The sequence below is a fragment of the Neofelis nebulosa genome, chromosome 2 (assembly GCF_028018385.1).
Source record: "Neofelis nebulosa isolate mNeoNeb1 chromosome 2, mNeoNeb1.pri, whole genome shotgun sequence".
Classification (NCBI taxonomy): domain Eukaryota; kingdom Metazoa; phylum Chordata; class Mammalia; order Carnivora; family Felidae; genus Neofelis; species Neofelis nebulosa.
In genome coordinates, this window is record NC_080783.1 from 171487110 (window position 1) to 171511891 (window position 24782).

Here is a 24782-nt window from a genome sequence, read left to right on the forward strand (position 1 = left end):
GTATTACAAGCCATCTCTCTTATAAAAATAGTACTGTTAACAAATAATAGCTAGTATACTTGTTTTTCCATTCTGTCATCTTCACCTTTGAATTTCAAGTCAATTACCCAAAGTTAAGAAGCATTTATTATTTTTTTTTATTATTTTTTTTAACGTTTATTTATTTTTGAGACAGAGAGACAGAGCATGAATGGGGGAGGGTCAGAGAGAGGGAGACACAGAATCTGAAACAGGCTCCAGGCTCTGAACCATCAGCACAGAGCCCGACGCGGGGCTTGAACTCACAGACCGCGAGATCATGACCTGAGCCGAAGTAGGCAGCTTAACCGACTGAGCCACCCAGGTGCCCCAAGAAGCATTTAAACAATGTATATAAAGAAGAGATACCTGATTTTTATTTAGGGCAGTAAGAAAAATAATGTCATGAACTTATGCTAAAACAATTGGGCTAGGTCTTTAAAACGTCTATGCAAGTATACTGAATAAAATACATGGGCAAAAGAATGGAATGATGGAAATACTCATCTGTATTGAGGACTTATTTAAGTAGTTCAATACAGCTGGATCAGAAGCAGTGAAGCAGTGGCAGAAGCTGGAAAGGAAGGTTAAAGATATCTCCTGAGGGGTGCCTGGGTGGCTCAGTCAGTTAAGTGTCCGACTTCGGCTCAGGTCATGATCTCACAGTTTGTGAGTCCAAGCCCCGTGTCGGGCTCTGTGCTGACAGCTTAGAGCTTGGAGCCTGCTTCGGATTGTCTCCCTCTCTCCCTGCCCCTCCCCTACTCATGTGTTCGCTCAGACGTGGACAGACTCTCCCAAAAATAAATAAACATTATTAAAAAAACATAAAAAAGAACATTAAAAAAAAAAGAGGGTGTGCATGGGGCAGGGGCAGGAGCAGAGACAGAGGGAGACACAGAGTCTGAAGCAGGCTCCAGGTTCCTAGCTGTCAGCACAGAACCTACGTGGGGCTCGAACTCATGAACCGTGAGATCATGACCTGAGCTGAAGTTGAATGCTTAACTGACTGAGCCACCCAGGCATCCCCCACCCCTCCACCCACCAAAAACAAAGATATCTCTTGAATGATTTTGAATATTATGATAAAGAGTTTGAACAATGCCATTAGTCAGTGTCTTTTTGTGTGATACTTAAATTTCATTTAAAAACATATATAGATAACCTAAGCAGGTGCATACAAAGCATTTGACAAAATATAATGTCAAATTGTAATTTAAATGGAAAACCCCCTTATCAAATTAGAAATGGAAAGGAATTTCCTTGGCTTATGAAAAACCTACATACAGCTAAGGTCTTATTTAATCATCCGACACCAAATGGCTTCTGAGACTAGGGGCACAAAAGAGAGAGAGAACAGAAGGTGAGAGAAGGAAGGAGGATAAAGGTCATAATGATTGAAAAGGAAGAAATAAACTCCCTATACATGGATGAATGATCAGTTACCTCCAGAGAATGCTAAGGACTCAACAAAAAACTACTAGAAGTAATAAGTTGGGTTAGCATGATTATAGGATACAAGGTCAATATACAAATACATGAAAATCAATTGTATTTCTACATGCTAGCAACAAACAAGAATGAAAAGGTAAAAATTCCACTTATAAGAGCACTGAATACAAAATACATAGGAATACACTTACCTGAAAATGCAAAAGTTCTACACTGAAAACTATGAAACACTTCAGAAAAATTATTAAATGGGGATATCACATTCATAATTTGGAGGACTCCATATTGTCAAGAAGTTTAGCCTCCCTAATTAAACTATAGATTCAATACAATCTCAATCAAAATCCCAGCTGACTTTGTTAAAAAATTAATAATTTACAAGTTGGTTTTAAGATTCATATGGAAACTCAAAGGAGCTAGAAGAGCCAAAGCAACTTTCAAAAAATAACAAAATGAGGACTTGGTGCTACCTTAATTCAAGACTTGCTGTAAAGATATGGTAATCAAGGCAGCGTGATAGGCAGATTAATAGAAGAGGACTGAGAGTCCAAAAATAGACACCTAGTTATATGGTAATTTCATATTTGACAAAGCGCAAAGGAAGTCAATGGGGGAAAAAAGTCTTTTCGCAAATGGTGCTTGAACGAGTAGGTACTCACATGGAAAAAATAAACCTCAAATCCTATCTCACGCCACACATAAAAATTAATTCAAGATGGATCACAGAACTAAACATAAAAGCTAAAACCATAAAGTTTTTAGAAGAAAATATAGAAAAAATTACTTGCGATTATTGGAGGTAGGCCAAGATTCTTAGGGCAGTAACTATAAAAGAAAAGAATCTGTCTGAAGGGCTGCTAAACAAGAAAAGTGTTCAACGTCATCAGTCAACAAGAAAATGTAGGGGCGCCTGAGGGGCTCAGCCCATTGAGCGTCAACTCTTGATTTCGGCTTTGGTCATGATCTCACAGTTTGTGAGTTCAAGCCCCACGTCGAACTCCACACTCACGGCGCAGAGCCTGCTAGGGATTCTCTCTTTCTCTCTGTCTGTCTCTCTCTCTCTGTCTGTCTGTCTCTCTCTACTGCTTATGCGTGTACTCTCTCTCAAAATACATAAATGAACTTTAAAAAAGAAAAAGTAAATTAAAGCCACACCGACCAGAGGAGCTAAGGTTGTAGAACAACCAGAATGCTCATACACTGCTGGTGAGAATGTTTAATGGCCCAGTGACTTGGACAAAAGGTGTAGCGGATTCTTTGAAGTTAAGCACACAACTACTCTGTGTCCCGCTCATTTACCATTAATATTTATCCAAGAAAAAGGAAAACAGTTGTCCTCAAGAAGACCTGTCACACAAATGTTTGTTTCCAGAGTCACTGCTGCAAAAAATCCGAAAGTCCATCTACAGGTAAACTGAGAAACTGTGGTAGTTATACAATGGAATATCATTCAGCAACAAAAAGGAACAAACTACTAATATATGCAACAGCACTGATGAATCATAGGCGAAGTCAAAGAAGCTGGACACAAAAGAGTGCATACTGTATAATTCCATTTACGTGAAGTTCTAGAATAGGAAAAACCCATGAAAGGAAAACAAAACCAAACACCAATGCAGTGTTTGCCTCCCAGGATGGGAATGAAAGATTCCAGCGGGAAATTACATGAGAACAATTTCTGGGGAGACAAAAATGATAGATATTTGGATTATTCAGGAGTATATAATTGTCAAAATTAGACAGAGACTATCTGTGCATTTCTTTTTCTGTAAATTTTATCCCTCCCTTCCAACTATAAAAATAATTGCATAGGTGTGGACATATGGAGGTACAGGTGATTCAGAAATGACAGTGTTGATAATTGGTGAACCATGTGATAGCTTTACAGAAGGCTTTCATTACATAATTCTGCTTACTTTATAGATGCTAAGAGTTTTTTTAAAAGGAGGAAAACCACATATGGGTATACTTTCCAGGTAAGGTTTTCCCAATAGAATACCTTCTGATTTTCAGTACTCAAAGTTCATAGGGCCTGCATATACTCTCAGTGAAGTATTTTTCAGTAAATGTTTACATAGGAAACTTTTGTATCTACATCCCCAATACAGAGTAAAACATTTTAAATGAGATGTTGTGAGGGAACAGTCTCCGGGCATATTCCTAATGCAGAATCGCAGGGCGGTGTTTAGAACCATACACTCAGTAGCAGCAAGAAGGATGTGCAGTTTGAATGCTGCTGTAGTGAACTGGAAGCCGTGTTATTGTACACAATGCAACTGTGTTAGCAATCATACTGTTGGGTGACAGTCCACACTTCATATCCTAACATGACTGTGTTATTTACATGCACTTTTTTTTTAATCGCGTTTCAGTAACATTTTAGAAAATTGGCGCGAGGAGGAGTTGGGGTTCATGTGTAATGAATGCATCAACTTTCCTGACTTAAAATAATGAGAAATATGGGGCGCCTGGGTAGCTCAGTTGGTTAAGCATCTGCCTTTGGCTCAGGTCATGATCTCACGGTTCGTGAGTTCCAGCCCCGCATCAGGCTCTGTGCTGACAGCTCAGCCTGGAGTCTGCTTGGGATTCTGTGTCTCCCTTTCTCTCTGCCCCTCCCCCACCTCTCTCTCTCTCTCTCTCTCTCTCTCTCTCTCTCTCTCTCTCTCTCTCTCTCTGAAAAATAAATAAACACTAAAAGTTTTTTTTTTTTTTTTTTTTTTCTAAATAATGAGAAATAGGCTGATGGCTACTCTTTGGAGCAGAATATCTGATTCTCAGGTTGGATTACTGATTTTAGGCCTACTCCTTAAAAACTATAATTAAAACATATACAACCACATTTTTGACGAGTTTAAGCAGCTGTCTGATATTGTTAGGAAGTCAAACCTGGAATAAGAATTTCATTAACACTTTTCTGTCAGGCTTCATGCCTCAAGACTGCATAGTGACTACAAGAAATTTCCATTGTGCAAATGGAGCAAAATACAGGCATAAGTTATATGCTGAGGTTGATATAAGGAGACCCTTCTCCATAATCTAAGAGTATATCTTTCTAGACTGCATTTCAGTATGGTCATTATGATGGCAATGAATAGGACTAGAAGGAGGTAGAGAAGAAACTGGAAAAAGCAGGGAACAGAGACCTGGAGAATTACCCCAACAAGTCATGTAAGAGCTGAGGGAAAACTGCAGAAAGAAGTCTTGAGACACACTGCTAAAGACCAATTATTCATTCCAAATGGCAACTTTCTCCCCAGCATACGTTCCCTTCCCTGTTTTTTATATTCTTTTCACAGTAATCTAAGTTTCTTTGATTATCCTCACATTTTTACTTTCTGCTTCCATGGCACTTTCTCTTTCACAGCACTTTATCTCTGATTTTAAGATAATGTGGTTCACTGTAGAAATCTCACATAAAGCTTTTGTACAGTGATAATGAGGACTGCAATAATAAAAATTAAATGATTGTCATTCCTCTCAAAGATCAGTAAGAACATAGACTTTTAGCCCAAATATTTCAGCAGTATAAAGACAATGAAGTGTGACTAAATAATTAAAACTCTTCCCCCAACAAGCCAGAGACAGAAACTAAAAGGGCAGAGATAAAGTTCTAAGACTTCATGCAAGAAATACAGAGAAAAATGAGGCCACCCAATATGAGCTAGGTCTTACATAATATTTCCTGCAGCCTGAAAATAAAACCTTACCTTTAACAATGGTTTTGAGGGGGAAAGCTCTTAAATTATGACCTTCAGAGAAGCTCTCAAATTGGACAAGAATAACCTCAAAACCAGATTATTTTTCTTCTTTGATTTTTGAGAGATGACTGTAATTTCACTGACTGCATTCTTGTATTGAATTCAAAGTGGCATTCAATTTTAAGAAGATAAAAAGAGTAACATGGTATTGCATTGTGAGAGACTATTTCAGATATTTTGAACTGGCACCAGACTAACTGCATTAATCTAATCTGCCCAAACTACAAAATGATGAGAAATCTACTTATCACTTTTTTAGGTAGGATTTTTGCCCAACGTGGGGCTCAAACTCATGACCTTGAGATCAAGGGTCGCACACTCTACTGACTGAGCCAGCCAAGAGTCCCCACTTATTACTTTTTAGAATCGTGATTAATCCAAAATGAAATAACGTAAGAACTTTAGAGTCAGAAAAAGTTAGTGTTTGCCTGTTGACTCTACCCCTTCAGATCTCAGTTTCCTTATCTGTAAAATGGGGATTAAAATAACACCTACTTTCACTGGTTTGTTATAAAAGTTAGGATAATGCACATAAAGTATTTAGCACTGACTTGAAAACAGTAAGTATTCAATGTGAACTCAATTCCTAATACAGCTTTCCTACCCCAAATGTTCTCTTAATGAGTACATCTTTTTGTAACTCATATTGGATATCATACAATAGATTACTTGGGAAAGATGACTTAACGAGACACAGACAGCTATTGATTATATGCTGTAATAACCAGGGGGCTGCACTGTGAAGAAAGAAAAAATGTTACACGCACAGGAGAGGCCCCTTTATGTGTGAGGTTGACCACATTCTTCTGTTGACTTTTAGAGTTGTGAATTGGGCTCTAGACTATTTTAAGAGCTCCCAAATGGGGTCACTTTAACTATGCATATGGGAAGGTTATATTCAGGATCTGCTAAAAGTATTTATTTTTGTAAAGTTTTAACAAGTGCAGTAAGAAATAACAGACATACAATAAATTACTTATTTAAAATGTAAAATATGTTTTAACACTCATGAAACCACTGACACAATAAAAAATTTGGTCAGTTTATTTTTGCACTTTTAGCTATTATAAACCTATCTCTTAATAAAACTAGGAAAAATATATTGCAATTTTGCTTTCCTTTAGTCTTCTTTCTGCTCCTCAAACTAGTGTTTCTCCAATGGGATATTTTATTACATGAGGTCTCTTAGGGCATAATTATTGCATTAAGAAGCACTCATCAGGGAGTGGCTGGGTGGCTCAGTCAGTTAGGCATCTGACTTCAGCTGAGGTCATGATCTCACCGTTAGTGAGTTCGAGCCCCACATTGGGTTCTGTGTTGACAGCTCAGAGCCTGCAGCCTGCTTCGGAAAATGTGTCTCCCTCTCTCTCTGCCCCTCCCCTGCTCACAGTCTGTCTCTGTCTCTCTCAAAAATAAATAAATATTATAAAAATTAAAAAAAAAATTAAAAAAAAAAGAAGCACATGTCATAAAATTACATCCATGTATGGCAATAATCTAAAAGAGCCAATCTAAGGTGACAGAAACTTGACTGAAAATTAGAAAGAATCTTATCTGCGGCTGCACAAAGGCTAGTGATTTGTTTAGTACCCTTCTGCACTTCTAAATCACATTTAAGTCTTCCGAACAGTTCAAAAATAATTCACTGGCAACAAGCAGAGGACAAAGAACCAGTGTTGAGACCAGGGAGGTGGTAAGAGCCCTCAGGTAGGAGTTTTGCCACAAAGCAGCTATGTGTACCTCGGCCAGTCACTGAAGTTTTATGGTTTCTGTTCTTTTTTCTCTTACGAAATAAACATAACAAGACAATGAGATCTGAGTTCACTTGTGGTTCTACGTCTTCATTCCTGGCAAATATGGGAAGTATTCGTGCTTTTTATTTGTAGTGGCTCTTAAGTAAACATGTTAGACACATGAAACATAACAACATTCAGCTTTGGTTATCCTGCAGGCAAATGTCCCAAAGGGAATGTGCGTGCTCTGTGGCGCAGGGTGTGGGGGCCCGATGAGACATAGCTCTCCAGGCTGGCCCAATCAACTGTGCAGGTCTTGTGCCACCCACCCTGCTGCTTCTGGCTGCTTTTCTAACCTGACAAATCACTCCAATTCCCCATGCAGCATTATCCACTCTCTCTTCTCACACTTGCACTGTAGGGAAGATTATAAATAAATCCTATATTCATAGGACAGCACCATGCCCAGGCCTGTGTATTTTCTGGGACTAATTGCTCAGGGAAAGCCAATGCTCTGGTGCAAGTCTCATTCCAGTCTACATGGTAATTATATGCTAATGCCTTTTGAAATGAATTCAGAGCCCCCACACCAGCATCGTGGTAAAGGGTAAAGAAGCTGAGATTTAATCACATTGTCTTCTGGGGGCTTAACGTAAGATTTCTTTTATACACGAACTGGGCCATCGATCGACAGAACTTGCTGGCTGCTCCTGCACTGTAACAATGCAGTCCCATAGCAAGAAAACTGCTGGTGAATGGCGTGCCGGGAATCAGTCGCAGACAGGCTGCGGTAAAGAAGCAGAGCTTCTGACTTCAAAGAAGGCACAATGCACGTTCGACCAAGCTCTTTTTTCCTTCCTATAAATTAGCCTCATCTTGGGGCCTAAAATAAGTCAGATCAACTAAAAATAAAAGGAAGCTCGGAGCAAAGTAGTAACACAACAATAGCAACAAAGCAGTCATGAGAAAGAACGGGAATAAATGGTGGAGTTGCAAAAACAATCAAGACACAGATGACTTTACCTCATCAGGGAGAGAAGTCACAAAAAGAAATGGAGTGTGGATGGGTAAGCAAATATACAAGATTTGCACTAGCCCAGAGACCTAGTAAGTGTAATCTAAAAGCCCACTCTGAATGCCTGCCACACAATGCAGTGTCCTTCTACCATCTATTGCTCTGCAATATCCAAAGAACAGCTATTTTAACATTGGCTTTCGGCTTTTCTGGTACTTATCGTTAAATCATTTTCCTACTCTTGGTTCAAAAGCACATTGGATTTAGGACACCTGGGTGGCTCAGTCAGTGAACTGTCTGAGTTTGGCGCAGGTCATGATCTCACGGTTTGTGGGTTTGAACCCGCGCATCAGGCTCTGTGCTGACAGCTCAGAGCCTGGAGCCTGCTTCGGGTTCTGTGTGCCCCTCTCTCTCTGCCCCTACCTTGCTCGTGCTCTGTCTCTCAAAAATAAATAAATAAACCATTAAAAAAAAAAAGCACATTGGATTTGATATCATGCACTATACAAATTCCTCGCATATCATAGAGAAATAATCAAAATTTTTCTCAGCTATAAAAAGAAACCAGGGAAATGTTTCCCACACAAATTTTTTTCCCATCATCCCTGACCTACAGCCAAAAGTCACATGAGAAGATGGGTTATAAATGCTTAAGAAACCGGTCTGTGCATCTTTCCATTCTCTTAGTTTTTTAAGATGCTACATGGAGCTATTGAGGAAAATAATGGATTCCCTTTGGGACACACTTTCAGAGGCAAATGTATTAACATAAACAAACTAAAAAAAATCTAGATACACAAATCCACATGAAAATATTATTTTATAAATAATATCAGTTGACACGTGTTACTTTGTGCCAGATACTGTGGCAAAAATCTGACCTACCTTTTCTCATTAATTCTCAGAACACCCTCGAAAGTTGATGCTATGCAGTCACTAGACTATAAGCTCTATGAGAACAGTTACCATGGATTTTGTTTACTGATGTAAAATCAGCACTTTGTTCATACACTGCTTCTTGCATGAGAGATGCATAGCAAGATACTTGCTGAATAAGTAATTTTCATTTGATAAATGAGGCAACTGAGGGTTAAAGAAGATAAGTAATTAGCCAAAGATACAGGATGCTAGAATCTATGTTTCAACATATAATTTATTGGTCATTTTTTTCAGAGAAGAGAATCAGGGAGGATTGGAGGAAGATCAACTCATTGCCATGTTTAATCTTCTTGTTCTTTCCACCTCTGTAAGAAGATAAAGTTGTTGAATAGCAACAAAAGAGCCAAATTCAGAAAGTTCAAGAAAAAAAAGAATAGGTGGGGTCCAATATGGCAAGATGTTAATATCCTTTTTCAGACAAGAGAGCTCTTCTAGCGTTTAGCCTAGAAAACAGAGATCTGAACTTTCTGTCTGAAAGGGAGGAAAATGTGATCTAATGAACAGTCAACTATGTGCAGTGCACTTTGTTAATTAAGCCCCTTCTGAAATGCAACTAATAACTGGAAGAACTGGGAGAAGTGAAAGCAGGTCTTCCAAGTTCAGTGCTGGCTGCCCTATACACAGTAGACTTCCGTGTATGGACTGTAACACATGCTCATTACTTGGCAGGCACCGCTCATTTCTTACCATATCTAATACAGCGTCAGGGAAATAATATACCAGTGCTCCTGTTGATCTGGATCCCAAGGGCCATTATTCCATCTTGAGTCTTTTTTTTTTTTTTTTTTTTAAGTTTATTTTTGAGAGAGAGAGAGAGCACAAGTGCAGAGGAGGGGCAGAGACAGAGGGAGAGAATCCCAAGTAGGCTCCACATTGTCAGTGCAGAGCCCAATGTGGGGCTTGAACTCACAAACCAAGAGATCATGACCTGAGCTGAAATCAAGAGTCAGGCGCCCAACCGACTGAGCCACCCAGGTACCCCTCCATCTTGAGTCTTAATAAGATAGACTAGAACTAGAATCTTTGTGTTCTACATTACTGCCTTTGGAACATTTTCACATACAAGATAGGAAATCCATGTCTATGTATATATAACAGAGGAACTTCAGATACGTGATTCCGTAAAGGTTAGAGGATCATAAATCAGGATTCTCATGGATCTAAAACAAATGGGGTTTGGTTGAAGTACCACAGAGCACACTTAGAGCATGAATCTTGGAGTCCGGTGAGCCTGGGTTCTTACTGAAACCTAGTAACTTAGTTCTGTAATATTAGGCAAATTACTTACATAGTTTTCTTATCAACAAAATGGGGACAGTACAAGTACTTAACCGATAGGGCTGTTGGGAATACTGAATACAAATGTGAGAGCACCTACGTAGCAGTGATAACTCAGTAAATAGTTTCTACTTTCACTTTGATTACCACAACCGTCAGTGTAGCCTCACTGCTGAAGTCTCTAAGCATCAGCCAAAGGAAATAAACGTGAAGTGATGAATTATATTGGTTATTATGTACTGCCACCTTTGATTTTTTGCTTACTTAATGATTATGCAGGTCATTGCTACTACTCAGTGTGGGTCCCTTTCTTGATGCTGTATTACAAAAGAACAAGAGAAGTCATTCCAAAAGTGACTTCTTGGTGGAAACGGCTTTTAGAGGGGGAGAAACTTACTGAGGCTTAGGAAAGAGGCATGATGTTCATGGTCGCACAGTGAACTGTCTGACCAGTTTGGGCTGTAAATATCATGAAGCAAGTCAGATTATGGGTGCCTATGAATTCTATTTTGAGTCAAGGTCTGAAGAGGAAATCATAAAATGCAAAATCAGTAACCCTCATTTTCAGTGAGCAGCCTGATACTCGTTGCCTCTGTGATTCATTCAGGTCCTTTAAATGTCCAAGTGTTGGAGCATCTTATCTCAGAGGCAGCAGAGTGCACTGGTTAACAGAGAGCTGAGAAGTCAAACTGCCTGATACTGAATCCCAGCAGCGTTTACTCTGTGACCCCACTAGTAAAAGAGGTTGCTTGTCTGACACTGAGTATATATAAGCTGCTGTTATTATTATATTTTTCATTTTGCAGTGCAACTATCTTTTTATGTCTGTTTTCTTCCTCTAGACTGTGAGCTATCTGACTGAAGGGAATGGATGCATTCATCTTTCTTTCTGTGTCCGGTCCTAAGAGACACTCAAACAATGTTTGCTGAATGAATCAAAGACTCTTAACAAGCAAATGAATATCAAAGTAAGATAAACTCAGAACAGAAACTCTGACTTTAAGGGTGCCTGGGTGGCTCAGGCGGTCAAGTGTCTAACTTGGGCTGCAGTCATGATCTCCTGGTTTGTTGCGTTTGAGCCCCGCATCAGGCTCTGAACTGCCAGTGCAGAGTCTGCTTGGGATTCTCTCTCTCCTGTCTCTCTCTGCCCCTCCCTGACTTGTGTGTGCACACTCTCTCTCTTGCTCTCTCTCTCTCTCAAAATAAATGAACAAACTTAAAAAAAATAAAGAAAAAAAACCCCTGACTTTAAGTTGAGGAAAACAAGAATAACCTTTTCAGATTACTGATGAAATCATCTAGAGAGTAGTTGGCAAAGGATGAGCTGTCTCCTTAGCCCTTCTTACCTTTATCCTATTCCTAAATAAGGAATCTACATGGCCTTAGCCCACGTCACCAACTTCACAGATATTAGCCAAGCCTTGAAAACCAGTTCACAAAGTTTTGTTGGTTCTAACACCTTCCCAAAAAACTAAATGACAACAACAAAAACAAATGCCACACTTCTAGTTTATTCTAAGGCTAAAGAGAATTCTGATAAATATGAATAATAGTAGATAAATACACAATTTAGTTTTGAACATTTTGGAATATATGTTAAAAACAAATCCTGTTCTTTCAATGTGCTTCCATGAGATTTTATTTTATTTTATTTTTTTTCAACGTTTTTTATTTATTTTTGGGACAGAGAGAGACATAGCATGAACGGGGGAGGGGCAGAGAGAGAGGGAGACACAGAATCGGAAACAGGCTCCAGGCTCTGAGCCATCAGCCCAGAGCCTGATGCGGGGCTCGAACTCACGGACCGCGAGATCGTGACCTGGCTGAAGTCGGACGCTTAACTGACTGCGCCACCCAGGCGCCCCCCATGAGATTTTAACTTAAGGGTCCCTAAATTATTTTCAAGACTAGTTTTTACTCAAGCAGCAAGTAACATTTGCAAGTGACAATATGATTTCTGTTCTTCCTCTGGAAAATGATTTTGAATAGTCAAAGAAAACATAATTTGCAACATTCTTCCCCATCGCCTCATTTTCCTGCAGAGTATACTCTTCACCCCTTCAACCTTAGCAAAAGAGAAATTAAAAATCTATGCCCCTCACCTCCAACAGTTCATCTCCGATACGCACTCGCCCGTCCGTGGCAGCAGGTCCTTCTGGGTTAATTCCCACCACAAATATGCTCATGCGTGACCTGTCTTTATTACCAGCAAGGCTGAGTCCAAGTCCATTCTTATCCTTTTCAAGCTCAATAATGTGCAATTCTCCAGGCAGGTCTGCATATCTTTGCCTGATTTTTTCTATTAAAAAAAAAAAAAAGGGTAAAATAATTTAAATAGAGCACTTGAATCTATATTTTAAAGGCGTCGGCATGTTCCCATCCATACAGCGATTCCTCTACCATGATGGTCTCTTTCTGAGAACGAAGTAGTAGAGGTCATTAATAGCTGTATGTATAGGTTCCAGTTAATTATTCCATCTCCATCTAAAAAGGTTAGTTCAGCCATAAAACCTTCTCTGATTGTTCAGGTCACATTGGCCCACACTTTCCATGCATTATTTTCTTCCCTAAGACAATGTGGTAGAAACCCTGGCTTCCTTGTCTCCTTCCAAAAAAGAGAGAGGGTGGGTAGGAAACAAAGAATATATACTGATCACCAGCTATATGCCAAGACAGATATCATGCTGAACAAAACAGACAACATTCCTATTCTCATGGACTTGCTATCCAGTAGGAAAGAAAATCAAGAATTCTCTTCTTAAAAATTTTTTTAAGTTTTTTTATTTTTGAGAGGGAGAGAGAGGGAGCCAGAGAGTGAGTAGGAGAGGGGCAGAGAGAGGGAGACAAAGAAACTGAAGCAGGCCCCAGGCTCTGAGCTGTCAACACAGAGCCCCATGCAGGGCTCAAACCCATGAACTGTGAGATCATGACCTGAGCCGAAGTCGGACACTTAACTGACTGAACAACCCAGGAGCCTCAACAATTAATTCTAAATAATTACAGTTAAGTATACAAAGGGTATAAATCCTTGCATGTTAAATGAGTAAAAACAAGGGGGAATTAAGGATGTTGATTTAGTGGTCGGATCTCAATTCAGTACAAAAATCAACCACTTACTCAAGGTCCAATAATTAACAGATTATTCTGTGTGGAATTCTACTTCTTCATCTGTAAAATGGGCATGATAACACCCACTTCATGAATGTTGCGGAAATGAAATAAAAATACACATTAAAGGACTTAGTAGCACATGGCTTATAGATACTCTATAATTCTTTCATTCAATCTTCTGTCTTTCCTTGCTCTACTTTATGGTCTAAATTACCTATTTTAGGATTTGGCTGGTTAGGCTTTGTGTTGATTATGTGCAACAAAGCCACACTAGCAGATCGGGGTGGGGGATGATGCCACTTTAAGCATGTCTTGTACTCCATACAGCACCAGCTCAGGCCAGATGTGTTGCTGCAGCTCAAAGGTTGTTACCTACAGTGTGATACAATCATCTTATCAGCTGAATAACCAGTTTGTAGACTGTGACTATCTCAGAACTCTCTCTGCTCAGTCTAATGCTTCTTGACTCAGGTTTGCTGTCCTTACAAGGAACCTTACAAATTCAAAGCTGAACTCGAATAATTAGTGCCAAGGGGGAGGAGGAGAAGTGCCTAGCCCATTGGATCACTTTACCAGACCTAACAAACACTGCCTTATGAGAGTAAATTTAAAAATACTTTATATGTAAATTCACATTAAAAGAATTAACCATATAAATGGCTGCTTATTTTAGAAAAGAGAATAAATCTGCTTGCTTTACAGTGATTTTGAAAAGGATCTTGGGGCACTTGGGCGGCTCAGTTGGTTAAGCGTCCGACTTCGGCTCAGGTCATGATCTCATGGTTCATGAGTTGAGCCCCTGCATGGGGCTCTCTGCTGTTAGCACGGAGCCCCACTTCGGATCCTCAGTACACAGCTCTCTGCCCCTCTCCCACACATTCTCTCTCCCTTTCTCTCCCTCTCTCCTCTCTTTCTCTCAAATGAAAACACTTTAAGAAAAGAATCTTAACTTTTACAAATAAAGCTTATTATTAATAATAAAGAACGCATTTAGCAAAATACAGTAAAATACAAATCTTGCAATGTATCAAAACCACCCTCTATATAGGAAAAAAAATAAAGTCATATTAAGGTTAAAGTAAGTAAGCTCAAAGTGTTTCTGTTGCTCAACTACCAGGAACAAGATGCTAGGTGACTATTTTAATGAATAGAGATGTGGACACGCATTACCCTCAAGATGCTTACACAGCAAAACGAGGGAAATATATACAACAAATATTAAACCAAAAAAATTATTTATTTATTTATTTATTTATTTATTTATTTATTTATTTATATTTTAGAAAAAGAGAGACCATGAGTGGGGGAGATGGGCAGAGGGAGAGACTCTTAAGCAGGCTCCATGCTCAGTGCGGAGCCCAACACAGGGCTCGATACCAAGACTATGGGATCATGACCTGAGTTGAATGCTCAAACGACTGAGACACCAAGTGTCCCAACAACTACAATTATTTAAATAGAAGTTCCAATCACCACAGGTGCTGGTCCTGAATACTCATTTATTAGTGAATTAGGTCAGTGAATAAATACTCAATTGTCATGAGCAATAGTTGCTTTTAGAGTTTTAAGAACTGACGTGTCTAGAAGACATTTCACGGAAGTAGCAGAATTTGAGAAGCATTTTGAGTAAGGCACAGAATTTGGTTATGAGAAGAACCTTGTAGGGGGAATAGCAAATTTAGAAGCATACCTGCAGGTGGAGTGAGGAGGAGCATGTGAGAGCCCATTTGGCTGAGAACTGAAAATTCTCTGGGTTAGTGGGTGAGTGATAAGAAACCAGAGTACAAGGTTTATAGAAATTCCAACTGGGGATTCTACAGAGGTGTCCTGAGGTCCCCTGAGGATGGGCCTTGAGAGGACACTCAATGTAAGATCTCTTCTCTCAGATTCGACGGGACCACTGAACACTTTCATCTGCTTTGTTTGTTGGAGTTACGGGGTTAAGAAAGTTAAATGCCACTACAGCTAAGAAAACCAAATAGAACATAAATTTTAACACATCCCTTTCAGAAAATAATAAAGCATAAAGATGATTTTAAAAAGATACTGAAGACTTTAACAACACCATAAGCTCAAAGTAATGCATATAAGAGAGCTCTCCATCTGACAGAAAATACACACATCTGGGGAGGCACACACAGAACAGTTACACAGTGTGCTGGGCCATAAAAGAAACTTCAAAAAGAATCAATATCATATAGGCTGTGTCTTTGAACACAGTGCAATAAAACTATGAAAAACTATAAATTAAAAAAAATTATTTTAGAGAGAGAGCACAAGTCAGGGAGAGGGACGGGGTGGGGGGGGGCGGGTGGGGAGAGGGAGAGAAAGAATCCTAAGCAGTCTCCACCCTTAGAGCAAAGCCCAACAAAGGGCTCAACCCCATGACCCTGGGATCACAATCTGAACCACAATTAAGAGTCAGATACTCGACCAAGTGAGCCACCCCAGCGTCTTGAAAAACTGTAAATCAACAATAAAAAATAAACTTTAAAACTCCATGGTATTTAGAAATACATTAATGTTTATTAAAATCCCAAGATTTAAAAGGGAAATAATTACAGAAATGAGGGAATACAGTACTCACAAAGGAATACAAATTATAATTCTAGGTATCAAACTTGAGGGACACAGCTCAAGCAGCACTTAGAAGGTTATTTGCAGTTTTAAATAATTTTTCAGAAAATAAGAACAGTATACCCAAGAGGTTAGAAAAAGAGCTACCTACCAAATGCAAAGAAATAAGAGAAAATAATAAAGGGCATGTGTTAATGAAAATAGAACGAGCACCACCAATCAAAAACAAATAATCCACAGAACAAAAACACTATAATAAAGATCAGTGAAACCCAGTTCTTTGAAAACGTTAAGAAGACAGACACTGTAAAAACTGATCAGGAAAAAAATTGCAGACAGACAGAAATTCTTCCAATAGAAAGGGATGAAATCACTACAGATAGATTAATAAAATTATTATGGGGGTGCCAGGGTGGCTTACTAGGTTGAGCATCCAACTTCAGCTCAGGTCATGATCTCATGGTTTGTGAGTTTGAGCCCCGCATTGGGCTCTGTGCTGACAGCTGAGAGCCTGGAGCCTGCTTCAGATTCTGTGTCTCCCTCTCTCTCTCTGCCCCTCCTTTGCTTGTACTCTGTCTTTCTCCCAAAAATAAATAAAAACATTAAAAAAAAGATTATGAATAGTGTATTGATATGAAACGCTGGCACACTTTAAAATCTAGAAGACAGATACATCTCTCAAAATTTGAAATGCCATATTTAGTGTAAGAATAAATGTAAAACTGCCATAGACTAGTAATTATTAAAGAAACTGAAATGTTAGTCAAGAGTATTCTCTTTGAAAAAATAACAAAATCCCCCATGGTTCTAGGTATTTTTACATTTGAATTCTACCAGATTTCAAGTTTTAATGAATTTTATCTATGCAAATTGTTCCAGAACATAGGATGGGCAGAGAGTTATCCACTTCATATTTTGAGGCAGGTATAATCCTGATTCTCATCCCAAAAATAGAGACAAATCGAGAAAAGGAAAGTACAGTCTTATTTAACCTAAGGTCATAAGATGTAAAAATATTAAAAAAAAATAATTTGAGGGGCTCCTGGGTGGCTCAGTCAGTTGAGCGTCTGATTTTGACTCAGGTCATGATCTCATAGTTTGTGAGTGAGCCCTGCATCGGGTTCCGTGCTGACAGCTCAGGGCCTGGAGCCTGCTTTGGATTCTGTGTCTCCCTCTCTCTCTGTCCCTTCTCCCCAGCTCACATTGTTTGTCTCTCTCTCAAAAATAAACAAACATTAAAAAAATAATAAGTTGAGAATATATTGAAAATATTTAGTTTAACCTCTATGATATAGCCAGTATTTGACTATTTTCTGACCTAAGAAACAGCAATTTCATATGATTCAACCTAACACTATATTATGAATAAGGGCGCATTCCAGGAATGTAAGAATAGGTAAATATCAGGAATTTTTTCAAGGAAATTATCACACTGATAAATTAAAGTAGAAAAGCTGAGAAACTATGTTAATAGATGGCAAAAAGCATTTGAGAAGGTACAATATCCATTTAAGATTTTTTTTTTTTAAACCCAAACTGTTGGCAAACTAGAATAGAAGGTACATTCTGGACTTAAGCTGACAAATAGAAAATATAACAGGAAAAAATATTTGTAGTATTTAAAATCAACAGGGAGTGGGGCGCCTGGGTGGCTCAGTCGGTTAAGCGGCCGACTTTGGCTCAAATCATGATCTCACGGACTGCGAGTTCGAGCCCCGCGTTGGGCTCTGTGCTGACAGCTCAGAGCCTGGAGCCTGTTCAGATTCTGTGTCTCCCTCTCTCTGACCCTCCCCCGTTCGTGCTCTGTCTCTCTGTCTCAAAAATAAATAAACGTTAAAAAAAATTTTTTTTAAATCAACAGGGAGTTAATATACAGAAAGGCAGAAAAAGATAGTAACCTCAATAGAAATCGGGTCCAAAGACAAAACTTAAAATGCTCACAAAATGTAAAGACATGCTCAAGTTCATCAGTAATTATGGAAATGCAAATTAGAGTGAGATACCAGTTTTTGCTATTAGACTGGCAAGTATCTGAAAGCTGCATCATTAAGCCTTAGTGGAGATATGGGAATCCTCATGCGCTGCAGTTGGGACTGTCGAATGGTGCAGCCTTCTGGAGAGCAGTCTGACACACTACTTAATCAGATTAAGCATACATATGCTCTACAAACCAGCAATTCCACTCTTGGGTATGTATATCCTAGTGAATTCTTATACAGGTCTTAAGGGGGTGTTCTTTGAGAGAGTAGTGGGGTTGGAGGTAATAGTTGGAGACAGTAGGGGGGGCTGGAGGTGTACGTCACTGGGAGAGAGGATGGATGAAATGTGGTAGATGGACATCACAGTGTACCATCAGCAGGTAGAAGCAATTAATTGGAAGTAGTGACAGAGAGGGGGCGCCTGGGTGGCTCAGTTGGTTAAGCGGCCGACTTCGGCTCAGGTCATGATTTCGCGGTCCGTGAGTTCAAGCCCCGCGTCGGGCTCTGTGCTGACGGCTCAGAGCCTGGAGCCTGTTTCACATTCTGTGTCTCCCTCTCTCTGATGCTCCCCGTTCATGCTCTGTCTCTCTCTGTCTCAAAAATAAATAAAAACGTTAAAAAAAAAATTTTAAAAAAGGAAGTGGTGACAGAGAGATTTTCAAAGAGTGCTGAATGAAAAGGGAAGAAAACAATAGGCCAATACCATCTAGGTAACACCATTTATGTAATTTAAGATTACTGCAGAAAAAAAACACAATACAGGTTTTGGAAGTGCATACATGAAGATGCGCATATTTAATGCATTAGAATGGTTATTTACGGTGGGTGGAAAAAAACAGGAATACAAGGGAGAAAAGAAAACCAGTCAGGGACCCCCAGCAGACCAATGATGGTAACATGCTATGAAGATTATATATTTAATGCAATTCTCTGGCCCCGGGCAATAAAAAAAGAAAGATGCTCAGAAAAGCCTCAGTGTTGTATTAATATGAAAAGACCTCCAGGTTCAAAACTTGTCTGACTTGTTCGACCTTCAGAGAAAAAAATTAACCTTCATGGCCATTAACTATATGTTCAAGTACTTAGACATGGAAATGATTAATGATAAGAGGGACCCTCCATTGCTAAATATGGTTCCATCACAGCTGGTGAACAACTCAAATTAACTGCTACAAATGGTGCATCTCTATCAACACATTCTTGTGGCAGAATAGGAAGAACAGGGGCTAAGGGGTCAGAATTTAGTCAATCCTAGCAGAAGCACTTAACATCCCTGGTTCTACCAATTACTGAGCCTTCATGAACAGCAGATTTCTTATTTGTAAAGTGGGGTTGTCGCCTTGAGAATGGATGTTAGCATAAAACTCCTGGGGATACAGGGTCCAAATACTGCCAGGAGAAAATACAACCAGGACTTTATTCCATGATTTAGCTATGTTGAGGTTTTAAGTTGGTCTTAAGTGGGTGACAAAGCTACTTTTCTTTACATTTGTCTATCTTGAGGAAAATAGAGATTTGTGACAGGAAGCAATCCCCCCTCCCCGACGACACAAAGGAAGTGGTCACACAGAACTCAATGGGAATCACTAGAAGGGGTTAGCATCCCTCTCCCTCAGCTTCTTTTCCCTGAGTTACTCCTATTGAGGAGCTGTCAGGACAACTTCTGCAGGTGCAGAGGAGTAACACCACTGGATCAGGTGTTAGTCCCACGTTACGTAGGCCACTGAGGTGGCTTTCCAATGGTGTGCTAGATGCGCCTGGGTGGCTCAGTCTGTTAAGTGTAGGACTCCTGATTTTGGCTCAGGTCATTATCTCATGGTTCATAAGGTTGAGCCCTGCGTCAGGCTCTGTGCTGTCAGCAGAGCCTGACTCTCAAAATAAATAAACTAAAAAAAAAAAAAAAAAAAAAAAGAATTAGTTCAGATTTGTCCCTCAGTTAAAGAAACTATAATCTTCATGATTCCTCCTTATATGAAAGAAACATCTCATAGGTTACTATGTCAATGAATCCTTCCCACGCTTTTATAAACACCTCCATTTGTACGAGTGGACTGACAGAGAGGTAAAGCCATTTAGTCCGTGTTTGGGCCAGGTCTGCTGAGTCAAGTGCTGTGCTGTCTTTATCACACCAACTCACAGCTATCTCTTAGGCTGACAGAATTTTCTTTTAATGTTTATTTGTTTTAGAGAGAGAGAGAGAGAGAGAGAGAGAGAATATGAGAGGGGGAGGGGCAGAAAGAGGGAGAGAGAATCCCAAGCTGGCTCCAAGCTGTCAGCACAAAGTCTGACCCAGGGCTCAATCCCACAAACTGCGAGATCATGACCTGAGCTGAAATCAAGAGTTGGATATTTAATCAACTGAGCCATCGAGGAGCCCTAGACTGGCGGAATTTTGAGTAATAAGAGGATCCCCTTGTAAGAGCTCAAATAATGGTTCCCAGGCCTAGACTCCTTATATTTGCTAGGCTGGCTACCTAAAAATCACCATCAGAGTCTATAAAACAGAATCATGACTGGGCTCCCACAGCCAAGATTCTGAACCAATGAGTTGAAGTTTAGTAATGGAATAAATTCTCTTTGTTACAAGGTCCTTAGATGATTCTCATGGGCAGCTAAGGTCTGTGAATAACATGATTTATCTCCCATGCAGTACAAAATTTTTTTCTATAGTTATCATGACAGTCAGTCATAAAGTTCACAGATATCAAAATTTCAGGCAACCTTGAGTACATCCTTCACAAGACTAATCTAACATGAAGAATACCTCTGGCTCCACAATCACGCCTCAGGATTAAATAAGAAATGCTTTGACTATACAGGTTTCTTTAGAATCTCAATCTCAGCCTTTCTGCTTCCATCTCCCCCACCCCCTCCCAGGTTGTCTGCCTCCCTCCCTCCCTCCTCTCCTACCTCAGATGTTTTCTGCCACTTCCATTATTAATTGTTTCTAATCTATAGCTGTAATAAAAGGTGAGCTAGAATTTCAAAAGGGGAGAAGGAAACAAAGTTAGCCTTTGCGGGAAAAGCAGATCCGAACCCTTTCAGTGTCTCTGAAAAATCAAGACACTGCATGCCAGCTGGTTTATTCAGAATCTGAGAAATTGTAGTCGAGCTCCTCTGGATGATTCGGCACAAACCGTTATGCAGTGTCAGGCATGTGGCTCCACCGCAGGGGAAACCCACGCCGCCTGGCATTTGCTTTGGGGGCTGCTGGGAGTCGTTTCCAGGGTAACCAGTGACTGAAGAAGGGGATAAGTAGGAAGAAAATGTATAGAGAGTGGTTTTCTGAAATCTTTTATCAATTTCGAGAAATACAATTAAAGATGTGGGGTAAAGCATATTATTTTCTTTGCACCCAATGGGGTTCTCCCCTAAACTTAAGAAAAAAGAACCCATACTTTGTTTCCTGTATACAAGCACACCCCCCCACCCCAATCGATTATGTAAGTACCAGCTTTCAGCACCAAAATATTAGAAATGTTTCCAATGATCCAGGATCTTACTGTACCCATTACCTGTATTTTCTGGAACTATTTGTGATAAATAGCCAGTCTTTATACTGACTTTCATTGATTTTCATAATATGTTAGTCAAGTGGCAGTAGTTTCTATCCCAAAAAACCTAGATGCCCTTCCGTTTCTAACTACAGATCACATTCGGATACAAGGAACATACTTCTTTGGCAGCAGGCTTTACTTAAGTAACCTTTAATGAATATCAGCCTAGAATAACTGGAGAGAGAACAGTTTTTTCTACTCAGCTGAACAGTCACGCTTGTTTTAAACATGGATTTTCTAGCCCCATGACAGTGTTATCTGAAGAAAGGAATCCCAAGTTGCTCATAATTCTATATCAAAGCATCAGTGCCTTTTCCTTGTCCAAGAAAGCCAATAAGATTTCTCCAAGGTGGTCTCAGGGTATTTTCCTATCATCCTAGGATATCAGGTATTGCTAAGTAACAGAGCCTTTCTCCCAAGAAACAAACTTAATTCAAGTCGCTGTCCAGTATTTTAATAGAAAATGTTCAATACACCAGAATAATGACCTGATACAGTTTCAGAAGCATTTAGCTACCTGGTCTGTTTCTAAATAACAAAGGATAATGCAGAGAAAATATTTAAATACATTTTCTTATATATTAAATACAAGGATCCCACTTTTAGATAAGCAGGTAATAATAAACTTAAGTTAATTTTCTTATGCAGTAACCAACTTTTAATTCAGATTTGAGAAGTAAAAACATATGAAAAGAAAATCATAACTAACGATAAAAAACAGCATATGCACTTCAGCAAAAAGGAGCAAATCTCAAGTGAAAGTCTAGACCAAAGAGAGGAAATAATGAAAATAAGTCAATGTAAAGAAACTATACTTGACATAACAACAAGTAAATTCCTCTCTTAAATGTTGTAGATGTTCTTGCCAGTATATAAATTTGATAAGATCCTATGGACCTATAAGTAGAAATTAGTAACTGAAGCACACAAACATGAGTATAATAATAATAGTTGGATATTGTTTACTTCATTCTGTTGAGCTCACTTAATCTTTATGAAAACTCTATGAGATAGGTATTCTCTCCAACTTTACAGATGAGAAAACTAAGGCACAGACAGGACAGGGAGTGCACAGTAATACAGTTACTGAAGGGTAAAATGGGGATTTGAAATCAGTGACTCTGACTCCAGAGTCCATGATCTCAGGTGAAAGTCAGGACCAGAATTAAACACAAAGACTTACTTAAAGAATTCAGAAGCAAACAGAGAAATGAAATAATTTCATTCCTTTTAGTCACAAAAATTCAAAAAGCATAAGATATTAAGAATAGAAAAGAAAATCAACCACAAATGTAAAGTGACAAAATTCAGGCAGTCAATTAGAACAAGAATCATTAGGACTACTTCCTCAAAAGTAGGAAGGAAAAACAAAACAAAACAAAACTTCAACTCATAATGAAAACCTAAAATTTTCCATTAGATGAATCAAAATCCAATCAAGTCCATATGCAACGAGCAAACTTTAAACAAAATACACTGAACTTTCACTGTTAGACACTATGCTGATTCCTTGGTATATTTGGTATTATGAAATATAATCTTTAACAAGTCCATTTACAGCAGAATGGATAAATAAATTGCGGCATATTCAAACAACGGAACTTTATTCAACAATGAAAACAAGTACTACTACATGCAACATGTTTGGTTGGATATTAGAGGCATACTGTTGGGGGGAAACAAACCAACACAGAAAAGTGTATGCACCTGATTCCATTTTTATCAAGTTCAAAAACATACAAAGCTAATCTATGGTTTTAGAAGTCAAGACAGTGTTGACATTTGGGGAAAAGGGAAGATACAGTGAATCAGAGAAACACAAAGTAACTTCTGGGTGGTAGTAATTTTCTATTTTTGTGACCTGGATGGTGGGTGAAAATTCAAACTGTGGTACAGTTTTCTGTTTGTTTATTTTCCAGTAAATTTACTTTTTTAGAAAAAGCCTTATCAAAATAATGTGAGGACCTTATTTGAATTCTGATTTGAACAAACCAACTATAAAAATCCATTTTGATACAATAAAAAAATTTGACTGTGGGTTATGTATTGGATAAAACAAAAAAAATATTATTAGGTACATTAATGATATTATAGCTGCTTTTCTAGAGATGCATATGTAAGGATGAAATTACATGATGTCTGGGAAATGGCTTTAAACTACTTCAGTAAAGAAAAATAAGGGAGAAGTGAAACTGATACAGTAAAACCTTGTTAATTATTGAATCTGGGGGAAAATGTATAGGAAATCATAGGCTTTTCTATTTATGTTTGCAAATGTTTGAAAGTTTTCACAACTAAAAGAAACCTTAAGTGACTCAACTCTCTAGAGAACTAAGGGTTGAAGGAAGGTGGGTGGGAAGATGGGATAAATGAGTGATGGGCATTAAGGAGGGCACTTGTTGTGATGTGCATTAGGTATTATATGCAAGTGATGAATCACTAAATTCTACTCCTGAAACCAATATTACACTATCTGTTAGCTAACTAGAATTTAAATAAAAACTTGAAACATAAAAATAATAATAAAAGCCCTCCTAACAATCCTATAAGGTATAATCATCCCATCGTTACAGATGATGAAACTGAGGCTCACTGAGGTTATGAAACTCACCCAAACTTGCATTTAGTAATTGGTGGACCTGGGGTTCAGATTCGGGTCGGCCTCATTCCCAATCCCATGTACTTACCAACCACAAAAGGAAAATAAAGATGTGCGCTGTGTTCACGTCTGAGAGAGTGGCAGAAGGGAAGTCTAAAACCTGTCTTAGTCCTTTTGGAATTTACGATTTGGTGGGAGACACGGAACACATATCAGCAATCCCCAGGGCCCAGTCTTTGGAAGTTTAGTTTGGGAGCACACACAGGGTGACTTGAGGAGGGGAGCTGAGGAAATAGGAAGATCAAGAGGAAGACCATACAAATAGAATGATGGAAAAAAATAGAGGTAAAGCTGGCATGTGGTGGTAGTAAAGTGATACACAAAACCAATAAGGCTTGTGAACTCTTTGGCTGTCTGAGGTAAAGGAAGGGGGAGAGGAAGCGGAACAGGAAGGGGAACAAGGAAACTGATCCTTAGAGACCAGGAGTTGAGTGAAGCATGAGGAGGAGACAATTTAGTTTGAATGGGATGGTTTTGGGTATCAATAACAGAGAGCTGCTGAATTGAGCCTGGAGCTCCAGGATGAAGGGGAGGTAAGCCCAGAACTCGTCCTGGTAAAACAAAGCCAGGTGAAACACTTTACACAGTGTCTGAAAATGAATTTGCACCCAGCTGCGTGAGTGCTCAGGGGAGAAGGGTAGGGAGCCTGATCATGTCATTACTATCCACCCAAGAGGAAATACATACAAACTGGGTTTAGTGAGTATAG

At 39.1% G+C, this 24782-nt stretch overlaps 1 protein-coding gene across 4 annotated transcripts in view; it reads right to left on the bottom strand.

Annotated features, from left to right (window-relative positions):
* The window catches only part of PATJ (PATJ crumbs cell polarity complex component), a 366822-nt gene that overhangs the window by 137584 nt on the left and 204456 nt on the right, over positions 1-24782 (bottom strand). For all 4 annotated transcript variants that reach the window (XM_058717189.1, XM_058717188.1, XM_058717187.1 and 1 more), the window contains exon 28: positions 12293-12489. In XM_058717189.1, coding sequence (XP_058573172.1) covers positions 12293-12489 — 197 coding nt within the window. The remainder of the gene's footprint in view (positions 1-12292; positions 12490-24782) is intronic.